General features: G+C 43.6%; 5 protein-coding genes across 5 annotated transcripts; all 5 read left to right on the top strand.

The window, feature by feature from the left end:
* The first annotated feature begins 43 nt into the window (after positions 1-43).
* LOC145702359 (uncharacterized) lies at positions 44-1064 on the top strand. The gene is made up of 3 exons (XM_081779580.1): positions 44-158; positions 201-476; positions 520-1064. The coding sequence occupies exons 2-3, from the start codon at positions 350-352 to the stop codon at positions 1056-1058; spliced, it is 666 nt and encodes a 221-aa protein (XP_081635706.1). The 5' UTR covers positions 44-158; positions 201-349; the 3' UTR covers positions 1059-1064.
* A 321-nt stretch (positions 1065-1385) lies between these two features.
* LOC145702358 (uncharacterized) lies at positions 1386-3520 on the top strand. Its single transcript, XM_081779579.1, has 4 exons — positions 1386-2883; positions 2977-3029; positions 3074-3229; positions 3277-3520. The coding sequence occupies exons 1-4, from the start codon at positions 1386-1388 to the stop codon at positions 3439-3441; spliced, it is 1872 nt and encodes a 623-aa protein (XP_081635705.1). The 3' UTR covers positions 3442-3520.
* Positions 3521-3686: 166 nt separating this feature from the next.
* Positions 3687-7322, top strand: LOC145706131 (splicing factor 3B subunit 2-like). Its single transcript, XM_081783652.1, is given in 11 exon segments — positions 3687-3813; positions 3870-3971; positions 4598-4862; positions 4908-5459; positions 5518-6422; positions 6425-6493; positions 6535-6717; positions 6759-6835; positions 6881-6938; positions 6941-7128; positions 7171-7322. Coding segments are annotated over 7 exon segments (954 nt in total). The 5' UTR covers positions 3687-3813; positions 3870-3971; positions 4598-4862; positions 4908-5459; positions 5518-6142; the 3' UTR covers positions 7270-7322.
* A 237-nt stretch (positions 7323-7559) lies between these two features.
* Positions 7560-8451, top strand: LOC145706134 (uncharacterized). Its single transcript, XM_081783654.1, has 2 exons — positions 7560-7702; positions 7747-8451. Exons 1-2 carry the CDS (start codon positions 7561-7563, stop codon positions 8079-8081), a joined length of 477 nt encoding a protein of 158 aa, XP_081639780.1. The 5' UTR covers position 7560; the 3' UTR covers positions 8082-8451.
* LOC145701493 (protein UXT-like) lies at positions 8329-8836 on the top strand. Its single transcript, XM_081778710.1, has 2 exons — positions 8329-8364; positions 8404-8836. Exons 1-2 carry the CDS (start codon positions 8329-8331, stop codon positions 8785-8787), a joined length of 420 nt encoding a protein of 139 aa, XP_081634836.1. The 3' UTR covers positions 8788-8836.
* Positions 8837-13176: the final 4340 nt, after the last annotated feature.

Here is a 13176-nt window from a genome sequence, read left to right as displayed (position 1 = left end):
CCAGCTGACGTATTTTCATGCAATTCCGCGTAGATATCCCCCGCTGGAACGAGCTGCTGAGATTTCGCAGCCTTCACCCCACTTCATATCGCCGAAGAAGACTTCTAACAAATCATCCAACTCGAAGCTGGTCTCAGATCTTGATCCCGACCAACCAAGTAATCGATCAAATAAATATTGAAAATAAACTCGAATTATAGCGCCGAGTCCGCAACGAAAGACAAGTTCTGCGAAGGAATCAACTGAGATTTCCCCTCGAATACCGTTAGCGGAGCTTCTCCAATCTCAGAAGAGCCCCGATGGCTGGGGAACTCAGGAAACTCAACTTTCTCAACTGAGCCGATATGAGATGATGGAGCGAGCTGCTGAGTTTTCTCAAAGCACAACTGATGCTACTCCAGATAAGAATCGCACAGAGCATTCACCTAAAACACCAAGAGCGGAAAAGAAGCAAAACAAAGCTGTCAAACCATCTCGTAAGTTATTGACTCTTTTACTGAATCCTTACCTTCTGTTTAGCAAAAGTCTCTGAGAATACTCTGGGATCCGAAGAAGGGATCGCTGGAATTTCCGTATCAGTCAGTGGTGAACTACTCAATGATGAGGTGCCTTCGGATCCAGAGATCTCCCTCTCCGTCAGCGGAGAACTTTTCGATGATGAGCTGCAGCCAATTGATACTACGCAGATTTCCCAGCAAGACGAAGAAGAAGCTAACTCCTCTCAAGGTTCCTCCGTCTACAAAACGCCTGAAAAGAGTCTACCGAAAACGCCCAGTAAGACTGATCAATCAGCACCCGCTTCACCTCCACAGCCCCCGAGAAAGCTTCGTCGAAGCCTCTTCAATGAAAATCAGGAAGAACCGATGGATACCCCGGAGATAATCATGGCGTCCTCGGGAGATACGACAGGGAAATCAAAAAGGTCGAAACAAAAGATTCCTGGTCACAGGTTTCTGGAGAGACGCTACGAGAGACTGAAGGGAGAACAAGAAGGACTCACGATGTGCAGAACTTATGCGCCGAAGAGTCTCAAGAAGAAAAGTCGCAAGAAGAGATGAACCAGACTCAGCGAGCGAGCGATCTTTTAAACCACACAGCGCTTGTTCTCGACTCACAACAGTCAACACAAGCAACTCAAGCTCGACATGAGTCAACATCGGCAACTCAAATTCAACCTCGACAAGAGTTACAAGGGACTAACGAAAAATTTTTACGCCTCCCACTTCTCCAACCTTGGAGCAAGCCTCAGCGACACAGAAGACTTTCGACGAGGATTTAGATGACGATTACTTTGCGAAGCTCAAATCGCCGACGAGGAATTCTGAAACAAAGAAGATTAACAAGCAAGCAGATCAGGCTAAACAGCAAAAAGAGTTAACAGAAAAATGCCGAGATCGAGAGCAAAACCAACTCGTGAAGAGGTGAAAAAATCGTTGGCTGAAGCCTGTCGCAAAGCACAAGCTGGCGGAATAAGTCGACGTCTGGAATTCGCAAGGGCTTTTATTGCAAAAAGAAACCCTGCACGAGATTCGAGCGATCCCTTGAATCGAGAACTTGAAAATGCGATTTCTTGGGAGCCAAAAGTACCCAATGTGAATTTTTCGGAGCCCGTTCCAGGATCATCAAGCCGTTTCAAAAAGCGTCTTCCAGTAGCGGAAAAGCCTACAAAAGAAAAGCCGGGACCTTCGAAGTCTAAATCTTCCAAATCGCAAAGTCAGGAACGCTCGCAGCCACGAGAAGAGCAGGAGTCAGCTCATAACTGGTCGCAGCAAGCTTTGTTCGATGAATCTGCGGAGGATCGACAAGCACTATCGCCTGAACATGATCAATCCCCACCCGCGCCAATTGACAGAGAGGACGTTCGCGAATTTATGTTTCCCACCTCAAACAAGAGAAAGCTTCAGACTCCTGAAAAGAACGCGCAGGGCGAAGCAAGCGCGAAAGATCACGCAGCGAAAAGGAGCAAGCACGAGAAAGAAAATGTACCGCCTAAGAAAAGCGCTTCAAAGCCGACGATTCTTAAGCCAGCTTTGGATATCACCATTGCTCGTCGTCCAGGAAGAGATGCCCTGAGCGAGATTTCGGACTTGTCTTCTGCATTTGATAATGACAGTCCAATTAGAGGCGTCGGAAAGATGAAGCTAAGTCAAAAGAAAGCAACCAAAGAAAAGAGTGCGAAACTGAGGCATGACGAACCAACGTGCAGCAAGAATTTAACACCTCCAGCGATGCCACTAGATGCTGATCTTTCTAGCTTCTTGGACTCGAGCGAGGATGAGGAAGTTCGTCGACCGCAAAGTCCTCCTCGGAAAAGAAATAGATCCCCAACAGCTAGCATGAGCTTCTTGAACTCGAGCGAGGATGAGGAAGTTCGTCGACCGCAAAGTCGTCCTCGGAGAAGAAATAGATCGCCAACAGCCAGCATGCCGAAGCTAACCAAATTACGATCACCAGAGAAGTCACCATCTAAATCAAAGAAAAAGTCGATTCCGATGAAGAAAAAATATCGAAAAATAATCCCTTCTGTCGCTCGAAAGCCTCCGAGAAGCATCAGTTCTTCCGTGGAGACAAGAGATCCGCGAGAAGTATATGTTGAAAGAACATTCATCTTCAAAGATGCAAAGAACATTCAGCGCCCAATAGGGCTCAGGCTTCGAGAAAAAGAATCGAGCGAAACAGGAATCGACATCTGCGAGGTTGTCCCAGGGTCGGAAGCAGATAAAGCTGGGCTTCGTGTTGGAGATATTCTGATTTGCTTCAACGGTGTGAAATGCTCCGTCAAAAACAAAATCAAGCTGTCTAAACTGCTACAACTCATTAACGAATCGCCTTTGAAAGACTTCGAATTCACAGTTCTTCGCGGAGTACAAAACATCGATTCAGGAAATGATATAAAATTGTAAATTCACAAATATGATTATTTTCATGAGACCATCATAGTGATAGTCAACTAATTCTTTTATATCATTACTAAAGATAGCAACGAGAGCAGAGTAGACACTCCTGTTGATTCGAATCAACGAGAAGAGGTAACGATTTGAAATCATGAAAAAGTACTCTAACTTCACTTTAGTCTGACGAGTCAGCCAGCGAAGGGTCAGTCCAACCAGCTTCGCGGGCAGCGTCGAGCCGACCAGCTTCGCGGGCGGAGTCAAGCCGACCAGCTTCGCGGGCAGCAACAAGGTCTATATCAACCCCTGCCCCGCAGAAAAGAAAGAAGTGGACTGAAGTAAGCTCTTAATAAATGATTTAAATCTTTAATTGTTATTATTTTAGGACGAGGACGCCAAGCTGATTGCTGGCCTCGATCAATACGGAAAAGACTGGATCAAGATCTGGAACAAGTCTTTCCGTGATACGACGAGGACGAATATCAACCTCAAAGACAGACACCGTACTCTTCTGAAACAAGGCGACCCACGGGTGAAGGAAAAATACTAAACCCCTTTCCTTCTTTCTCACTGTATATAGTTCACATTTTCACTTATCACCTCACTTTTATACTCTTTATTCACTGCCTTTGTCGCCTTACTATGATTTTAAATTAACGTCTTTTCCATTTTAGATTGCATCAGATTGGGAGCTCACTCGGACTGCCGAAAATTTCATCAAGGATGAAAGAAGATATTCTGAAAATTTAAAATACTGGCAACTTGTAAATTTCAATAAAACTGATATGGTAAAAATTAAGAATGCGTCCAACGCCAGATTATTCAGCATGGTATGATTATACCGATTCTGTGTATGAGCCTTCTGAGGATTCTTTTGTCTTTCTTGATGGCATTGAAAAGGAACTTCAGGATAAATGTTTAGGCAAGGAAGTCAGATATTGTAGTATGTTTTGTAGCGCTTGTTGATTATTTCCAAAGAAAAGCCTGGTCTAGCAGTTGAAATCGGTTCCGGATCGGGGGTCAATGAGTGGAATGCAGCGAACAATTGGAGCGGTGCACAGTTTTCCGATCTTTTGTTAGGTACGCTTTGAATATTTCCTTATGATGAATTTAAAAACTTTTTGCAAGCAGAATTCTAACGTGGTCAGATTTTCAGCCCGTAAGAAAGCCTGCAAAATTTTGAGTCGATTCGACCAAATCGTTTTAAAAATTTTCTAGAGAATGACGTCACAAATGACGTCAGAAGGTTACAAAAAGCCGAAACTTTGAGTCTTCTTTTAACGGCGTTCCTGCTTGAATTTTTCGGTGTTTGATAGCTTAAATGAAAGCTTTTTAATAACTGCACTAAGGTTTTTACGGATTAAGAAAAATTTTGAAAAACTTGGCTCTAGAATTTTCCGAAAAAAATTTCGACGAAATGAAAAATCATGAAAAACCTTAGTACAGTTTTTCACAGGGATCAATTTGAACTATAGAACATTAAAAATTCCGTCAAAAAGCCCAAAAGTGACTCAAAGTTTGCCCAAAATCGCCATTTTTGACAACTTCTAGCGTCATTTATGACGTCATCGTCTGACGGTTTTCGTCTGAGTCTCGTCCAGTCGACTCAGAATTTTACGGGCTTTCTCCTGAATATAAAAGTAGGCAAAGTCAGGATTTTGCCTGCAAAAAGTTTTTTAAATTCATCTATAGCTATGTGCGATTAGAAACAGATAAAAACCTCTTCATCATCGATCCCCGACGAGGGTAGACGATTTTCGACCTTCATCCAGAGCTCATTCCAGAAATACAAAGGCGGCAAATTTAATTTGGATCAGTTCTTTCGATGGACTATAAATTATCAGCTGGTTCAGATTCTGCATGCGTATCATCAAAATGTTCATGGGAATTCGATGATTTCAGAGACCAGGAAGGAATTCGACGACGCGTAGCCTTGATCAAGTTTACACAACCTTCGAGCTTTTCAAAAGGGTAAACAAGAGTTTCAAACTCGCTTTGTATCAATGGTTTCATTAGGTGATCCATGGAAGGCTCAAATATAAAAGGCACTTCACAATCAAAATGAACGAAGACCTCGCGATCTCGTTTATCCCAGAAGGCTCGAAAATCGAAGCAGTCACGAAACGTCGGAGGATATACGTGATGGGTCAACTGTTTGTAACAGCCGTGCTTTTTATAAGCGTAGAGTTACTGCAAGATTTTATGAGATACCTTCCCACGACACTGGAAGGGTTTTTCCAAGATCGTTCTCTATTTTTTCTAGTCATCTTCTGAACAGCTGGACTTCTCATCAGAAGGCATCGTCATTGAAGTCGTTGATGATTTATAACTTCTTTGTATTTACCTAATCCGCTTTTCTGCATTCCAAATTTTCTTTCTTCAAATTTTTCATCTTTGTGCCACATTTGCCTTCAATAATTACCTAATATAACTTCAACTTGATAAAAATGCAAATTTGTTAAGAATGGTTCACCCCGATCTCCAGGGACTTCGGGTTGTGGACCTAAAAGAACTCTGTAAGACACATGGGCTTGACCAAAAAGGCAAGAAGGCTGATCTCCAAGAAAGGTAAGGGTTTCTCTAAATACAATTCCACGGTGGGCCTCCACTAATTACTTATCTTCAGACTGACTGAATTCCTGAATGCGCAAGAAGCCGCTGCAGCTCCTGAACAAGCACCTGTGGGATGAGAAGCAGCCCCCGTTCTCGACCTCAAGTCAGAAGTCACCTCGAGCCAAGAAGTCGCGCGCGAGCAAGAGGAAGAGGTACCAGTTGCCGAAGAGCCTACAGCTTCATTGCCTGATTTCAAAACTGAGAAGCCATCTAGCCAAGAACTTCCGGCTGAACCCGAGGCAGAGCGGGAAACAGCAGCTGTGGAAGAGCCCGTAGCTGAACCCGAGCAAGCTGCTGCCTCACTGCCTGTTTTCAAGTCAAAGAAGCCATCGAGCCAGGAGCCTCCCGCAGAAGATGAGCCAGAAAAAGAACAAGAGCCTGAGAAAGGACAAGAAGCTCCACCATCTAGTACCCCCGTATTTGACATCAAGCCGGACATTTCGCAGCTGCAGGCAGATAAACAACCCGCTCAAGAAGAATGTCCGAAGAAGATGTAGCGGAAGCCATTTCTAATATGAAGTCAGAAGTTCTTCATCAAGCCTCTAACAAAGAAAAAGACTCGATGGAGCCAGAGACTCCTGTTGACGGCGAAGGCGAAGGCGAACGCGCGGCGAAGAAAGAACGAGGGAAGAAGCTAGATGGACGCAAGAAGCTCCAGAGGTCAAATCGGAGTTCAACTGACTGCCCTAGCTCCTGAAAAGCCAAAAGTAGCTCTTATCGATGAAAACGGCAAGCAACTTACGAAAGCTCAACGTAAAAAGCTCAAGAAAAAGCGAAGAAAAGAGGAAAAGCGCAGTGAAAATGACTCAGGTCATGAGACTGGTAACGACTCTGGAAATGACAAGAATAACGCGAAAAAGAAGACAGATAAGGGCTTTGAAATTGACTACATTGCCGAGGAGCCGGATTTGGATCCATCTAGTTCAAAAGAGTCTTCGAGGCGTTTAGGGCAGCGGAGATGGTGATGCCTGAAGTGCAAAAGAAATCAGGTAGTTCAGTACGACTTCTTTTGAAGCTAATTAATATTCAGGCTATCAAACAGTCGACCACGAGAATGATAACATGATGGAAGACTCGGATGATGACGACAAAAAGGGTGATGATAAGGAAAAACTCTCAAAGAAGAAGCTCAAAAAACAATCAAGGCTGACTGTTGCCGAGTTGAAGCAGATTGTCGAACGACCTGATCTTATTGAAATGCACGATGTTACTTGTAAGATATTATCCCCAAACATTTTAAACTTTTTCATTTAGCCATGGATCCAAAGCTTCCTGTCCTCCTAAAATCTGGCCGTAATAGCGTCCCTGTACCACGTCATTGGTCTTACAAGGTGAACTAGATATGATTTAGAACAAGTTCACCCAACTTGATTCAGCGAAAATATCTCTCCGCAAAGCGTGGTATTGAAGAGCCCCCATTCGAGCTCCCCGAGTTTCTGGAATCATGGAAATGCGAGAGGCGCTTCAACAAAAAGAAGCCGAACAATCGACGAAGAAAAAAGTGCGACAGCGAGTTCGACTAAAGCTCGGAAAAATCGACCTCGATTACCAAAAGCTTCGCGATGCCTTCTTCAGGTATCAGACTAAACTGAAGATGACCCGCCATGGAGATTTCTACTACGAGGTACTCAGCGCATAGTGTGGCATGATAAACGGTGCAATTAAGGGAAAAGAGTATGAGACGCGCTTGAGGGAGTTGAAACCCGGAGAGCTGACGGATGATTTACGAACCGCTTTAGGAATGCCTCTAGGAAACGGTCGATAATAATCACATCTAAAAGATAATTTTATGCTCAATTATCGATCGCAAACAGGCAATAACGCGCACAAGGTCCCCCCCACCATAGCTTATTGCCATGCAGCGATACGGACCTCCCCCTAGCTACCCCAATCTTAAAACTCCGGTCTCAACGCACCCATTCCTTCAGGCTGCTCGTTCGGCTAGCGAGCATTAGTCGACGAGCGAGGAAGACCTTTGTATGGTGATGTCTTCGGCGTTGATATTGATGACACTCGATACGAAGCTTAGAAGCTTTCTGAAGCTCTTTGGGGCGAGATGGAGAGCGATTCTGACGAGTCCGACTCAGACGAAGGCTCTGAGGAAGAATCTGAAGATGAGGGAGACCAGGATGGAACTCGTGTCCCTACTCAAGCTAATCCTGCTTCTCAGATCGCTGATGGTCTCATGACTCCCAGCGGTAAGCCTTTTTGTCAAAATTATCAGCATAATAAAAACTTGAAGGAATCACGTCAGAGGCTCCTCCTGCCGGAAGTGACACCCCGATGGAACTACGAAAGCCTCAAAAGGCTGTCGATATGTCCAACCCTCCTCCACTCTATCAAGTTCTCGAGGAGAAGAAGGCGGCTGTCGGCAAGGGCATGATGGGTACCGATCATCTCTACAATCTCAAGGCCGCTAAAGGCAGAGAAGTCGCCATCAACCCCAAAGATCTTGACTTGGATCCTGCGGCGCTCGCCTCCAAGTACCAGAGTCGCTCGGCGACCTCTGGAGGCGGTGGTGGAGGCACTGGATATGAGGAAAATTTAGGAGAAAGGCCTTTGCCTGAACATTTTTGAGTGATATAATGGCCGAGCACTTGAACAAAACCGCTCGCGATCGAAAGAGAAAAAAAAAACCGGAAAACAACTCCGACCAGAAATCCAAGAAGTATAAAGACTTCAAATTCTAGACAAATTTATAGACTTGCAATTGATGTCAGCTCAGCTTTGTTTACTGCCCTGTCCCTTAGAACTGTATCCTCGGTTCAAATACATTTAGAAACTAAGAATTCTCTTTGTTGATTTCAAGTATTTCTTTTAGATCATGAGCAGTGAAAAGATCACCTCCTTCGAAAAGCATGTCAACTTTAATCTCCGTCCGAAGATCAGAGAGCTGTAGATCTACCGTGACAAAGTGATTAAAGAGCAATCTGAATATCGGCGGTTATTCGAGACGATGGAAAAATTCATCTCCAGTGGGCGTAAAGGAAATATAAGAACAAAGGCTGATTTGGGAAATAACTTCTACTGCGATGCCGAAATCGATAACTGTGAGCTAGTTGCTGTGAATTTTGGACACGGAGTGTTTCTTGAGCTGACCCAAGTTGAAGCACGGGACCACTGTAAAAAGAAAGAAGAACTGCTCGAGGCAAAAGTCAGCGCGCTCACTGAAGAAATCTGCGGGGCAAAAGCGGAAGTCAGGTACGTGCTTGAAGGCGTCCGCGAACTCAACCAGATGGCGGCAGAACCAGAAGCAAAAAAGAAAAATATATTCAACTTTTAAGCATCAATCTGTCTTCTACGCTTTTCACTCGCCAAAGTTCTCCGCAATAAAATCCGAAAAAAAAGGAAAATTTTCGGAGTGAATTTATTTGACATATAGAAACATTATAAAAGCAAGCAACTACTACGCATGTCTTTACTGCATAACTTTCGAAGCTCCACCCGATCGTATTTCAGCTTGAATTTGCCTCAAATCAGACTTACACCATGACTTTGGGGCTCCAAGAACACCCCAGTATACCATATCTAAGAGCAGACTTTAGTTTTATGTAGGAATAAATGCAACTTACGTCTTTGATCTCTTCCAGTAGTTGTTGGAGAAATCGCGACGCTCTCATTGTCAGAATTCATGGTCACGAATGGCAGAGCTTTTGGGTGATCTTTTCCTCGTTGAACACAATCGTTTGGTGATGCATTCGAAGACGCAAAGTAGAGATTCCATTGAGTTATGTCCAGAAAAGACGGATCCATCCTCATGTTGATAGAACTTGTTTCATCATGGACCGCCCAAGTTGGGTTCCCGAGTCCGATAGGGTTTGCTTCTGAACCAGAATACGAAGAGATGGGATTATCAAAGTGACCACGAGCAACAAGATTCGTTTTCTGAGCGGCGAAATCGTACTGAATCGAATTGTTACCTAAGATATATTCGTTGTTGAGAGTTTTTCCCGAAAATTGAATAACCAGGAGTTCCACCGCCCAACCTGCTGCTGAGCATAGTGAGGTTTGCATTGGTGGTGTAGGTACGTTCCTATAAAATTACTTTGTTGTAAATTATAGCATGCCTGTGGATTTTTGCAGCCAGTGCAGAGCTGGGTCAGCTGTTGATTAACCTCTCGGGCTTCGATGAAGCAGCTGCTGCTTTCTCCTTCACAAGTTTCGAACACTCCAGAAACGGCACATAAAGTCATCGACATAGCATCGCATTTAAAGCAACCGCTTCCCGGAGATTGAGTTGTTGTATTTGTTCCTGGCGTTGTAGTGGTCGTCGTCGCGGAAGCTAGCCCGAAATATCTTACCTCTGCGTCGACCTCATTTTCAGTAGCTTCGACAACGAGGGCATCGAGAGCTTTATTAATTGCTTCCTCAAGGTCAGTTTCAGCAACAAATTCGTCTGGCAATGCGAACTCTTCAAGGGATATCGCGCCAAGTGCGCCAGCCAATGAATCGTAGTCCTGTGCACTTGAAGAAATCAACAAAACACTTAAGATTTTCATGTTTATATTTGGTCTTCTTTCTTATCCAGACACTTTGACTTTTATATTGGCAATGACGTTGGTTTTGATCGGAATTGTCGCTGGTAACATTTTGATATGGACGCTGAATTATTTGAACGAAACCGAGATGTTCCTTCTAAACCGTGAAGTTGGAAATAATATATGTTCATCTTTTTCAAGATTCTAATCGAACGTGTCATTTCAAAGTACACTCAGATCGGCTAATTCAAATATAGATCCACGATTTCATGATACGTAACGGTCTTCATGCCGAAATGATTCTATAAACGTCAACATTTTTTTGCTTCGGGATTACAGATGTTCGTTATCACAAAATATTGAACATGAACTTTTTTTTGTAAATTTCATGATGTCGAAATGAAATTTGTCCATCTGTACACGAGCATTTGAGGAATCAGATCATGACGATTGTCCGTGACAGTAACTCTATTAGGCTGAGACAAACGTTTACCGCATTCTTACAGCGAACGCCATTCCTTCTAACGAGTCGTCAGCCTGTGCAACATTAACCAAATTTTTGACGAGCCACTATTATGCTTTTTTTTACCGGGGGTAGAACGTGTTGCGAAATATTCTTCCTTTCTCAGCTTGTTTTCTTTTTTGAAGACTAGCTGTTCTCAAAATCTTCTAAACTAAGAAAAAGGTTCATTTTAAAGTTACGAAAGAGCAATTTTAAAAAAGTTTAAACAACCCTATAAAAACTTTATTTTACGCGCAATATTTTCATAGTAATCACCATCGTTTTTTCGCGACTTCTACCTTTGCCCCGGCGATTACCGTTGTTATTTCTACCTACATTTCTATTTTCAAGAACCCTCGTCTTTTGATCTTTTATTGCAAAAGATCGCGCTTTTGTCGACTACGAATGTAATGAAAACCAAACTCATTTCACCTAGCATCGCGTCGAGGTCTCCGACGCGTTGGTAACGATTTTTTAATGCGAACTCGATATGACCTTGATACTTTGATGATTCTAGCGCGGCTTTCAAACACTCATATTCATAACTGCCTGGAGATATGACAGTATCGAAATTTGATAAATAAACACTTTAGAAATAGCCATCGAAGAGTTTTAAAATGAGAATACTACTGCTTTTTTTTGCTTCTTTAGATTGTTCAAGAAAATTGTTAATTTATGTTTGATTCTTATTTTTCCAAAGAGCTGATAATTTGCAGATCGGAGCTGGCCGTTATATTTGCGTAGATACAGATTTGAAGCCAGTCGATCTTGAGAAGTTGACAACTCAGCCGCGATCAAGAAAGGTAAACATCCCATGATTCTTATCAAAATGACTTGCTTTCACATCGATTTACTCGTCTCTGAGCGCATCAAGCATCGTCTAACTGTTAACTCGTTAAGTTGTTTTTAAGGGTAATGGTATACATCGGCGCAGCGCCGCTCGCTCGATCCGCGCTCCGCAAGAACCTATTTCTCACGAGGCCGTAAAATCTGAACGGATCGAGACTTTTCGAGATTTAAACAGATTCGGAAACCTCAAAGTCTCTTCTATAAACTGATCGAAAATTAAATCAATTTTCAAAGAGGAACAATGTGAAAAATGCCAGTTTCTTTCAAATGACATTTTCTCCATAATTTTTCATCCAAATTTTTTGAAAATTAGACTGTCTTGTAGAGAATCGTCAGCTCTACAATTCCTGTGTTTCAGATTTTTGTTTTAAGCTTTCATTAATTTTACATCGCAATTTGTAAAGAGCGCTACTTCTTCTCGCGCCTCTCCGCTGAATATTTCTCTCGCTGCTCTTGGTGCGGGCGAGAATAACTCTCTTTTCAAAAGAGCGCACATAATTTTTGAAAGCCCAAATGAAAAATCTGAAACACAGGAATTGTAGAGCTGACGATTTTCTACAAGACAGTGAAGGGATCCTAGCTTCTGCTGAATCTCCCACTTCTAGCGTAGTTTGCCTGCTCTCTATATCTGGACGAGTGAAGAAAACGAGTAAAGTATCTTTGACGTCTGTATTTCGAGCTGGAGTAAAATAGAGGTTAATTCACGAACTGCGTGAATTACCGAATGGAGAGAAATACACGGCGGCGACCGAGCAAAGCTCGATCTAGATAAGCAAGTGACCTTAGGGGACGAGGGAGTCTAACGAATCTAAGATCCCAATACCCCCCATGAGACTGAAACGTCCTCTAAGGCCAAAGTGTGTGATTTTTGCAGGAGTATAAGCGTAAGATGAGTAACATGGCAGGTTCGAAACGTCGAGGCAGTCTGATTCGCGTTAAAAACCCTTTTTGGGAAAAAGCTTGAATCAGATGCGAAGTTTTCGTGATGTCCGAGCGGTGATGACATGAAGGAGTAGCTGCACATGTAGAAGAACTCAAAATACGTCGGCGACGGTAAACTGTGATAATTTCCGTACCTTTTCAGGCCCCGGTCGATGAATAGGGGACCTGAGTGGGGCAGTACTTGCGCTTAGTCGTATGACTGACCCGAGTTTGTGCCGATGTTTAGAGGTTCGACGGGCCTCGTTTCACGGTGTGCTCGTTTTGTATGTTTCGGGAGATGAGCTGCTCCAACTTCGGTTAAAGTCGCATTCGGATCGGCGCCGGCTGAGTATTGACGATCTGGTGAAGACTTTGGACGGGTTCTTTTCTTGCTGTTTTCAGTTGCTGAGCCCTCAACTACTGTTGAATTTTGTTTATCGACTGACATATGGCTATTGTCGGGCGCAGCAACCTCCGAAATCGCTGTAGCATCAGCTGACATGTCCTCGGCAGTTTCATAAAGAGTACCACCAGAGTACCAGCGATCTGACGGCTCGGCTGGAGCTACCGACGAGTCCAAAATAGATGTAGCGGTTGTATCTCCCAGATTTTCCATGTCCAATCGGCGTCTACTTTCCAAAATAGGTGATAGAGATGATCTTGGCGGTTTTTCCATAGCAACCATCGGAGTCGACGCGACCTGAGAAGATTTCCTCCCCCATGCGACTTCGACCCGGACTTTTCCATCGGTTTGGAAGTAGGAACAGGCGATTTTTGTGGGACTTTCGACTTAACGATTTCGGTTAAATGTGGGAATACGTACTCGGCCTCGTAGTAATCAATCCAGCGTAAGTCGTGATTTCGTTCTGCGGCGTGAACCACGTGTTCTCGATGGATGAAATCACGTTGTCCTTTATCTTCG

Source organism: Oikopleura dioica, chromosome PAR (genome assembly GCF_907165135.1).
Source record: "Oikopleura dioica chromosome PAR, OKI2018_I68_1.0, whole genome shotgun sequence".
Taxonomy (NCBI): Eukaryota; Metazoa; Chordata; class Appendicularia; order Copelata; family Oikopleuridae; genus Oikopleura; species Oikopleura dioica.
This window is presented reverse-complemented; position numbering and strand designations above follow the sequence as displayed.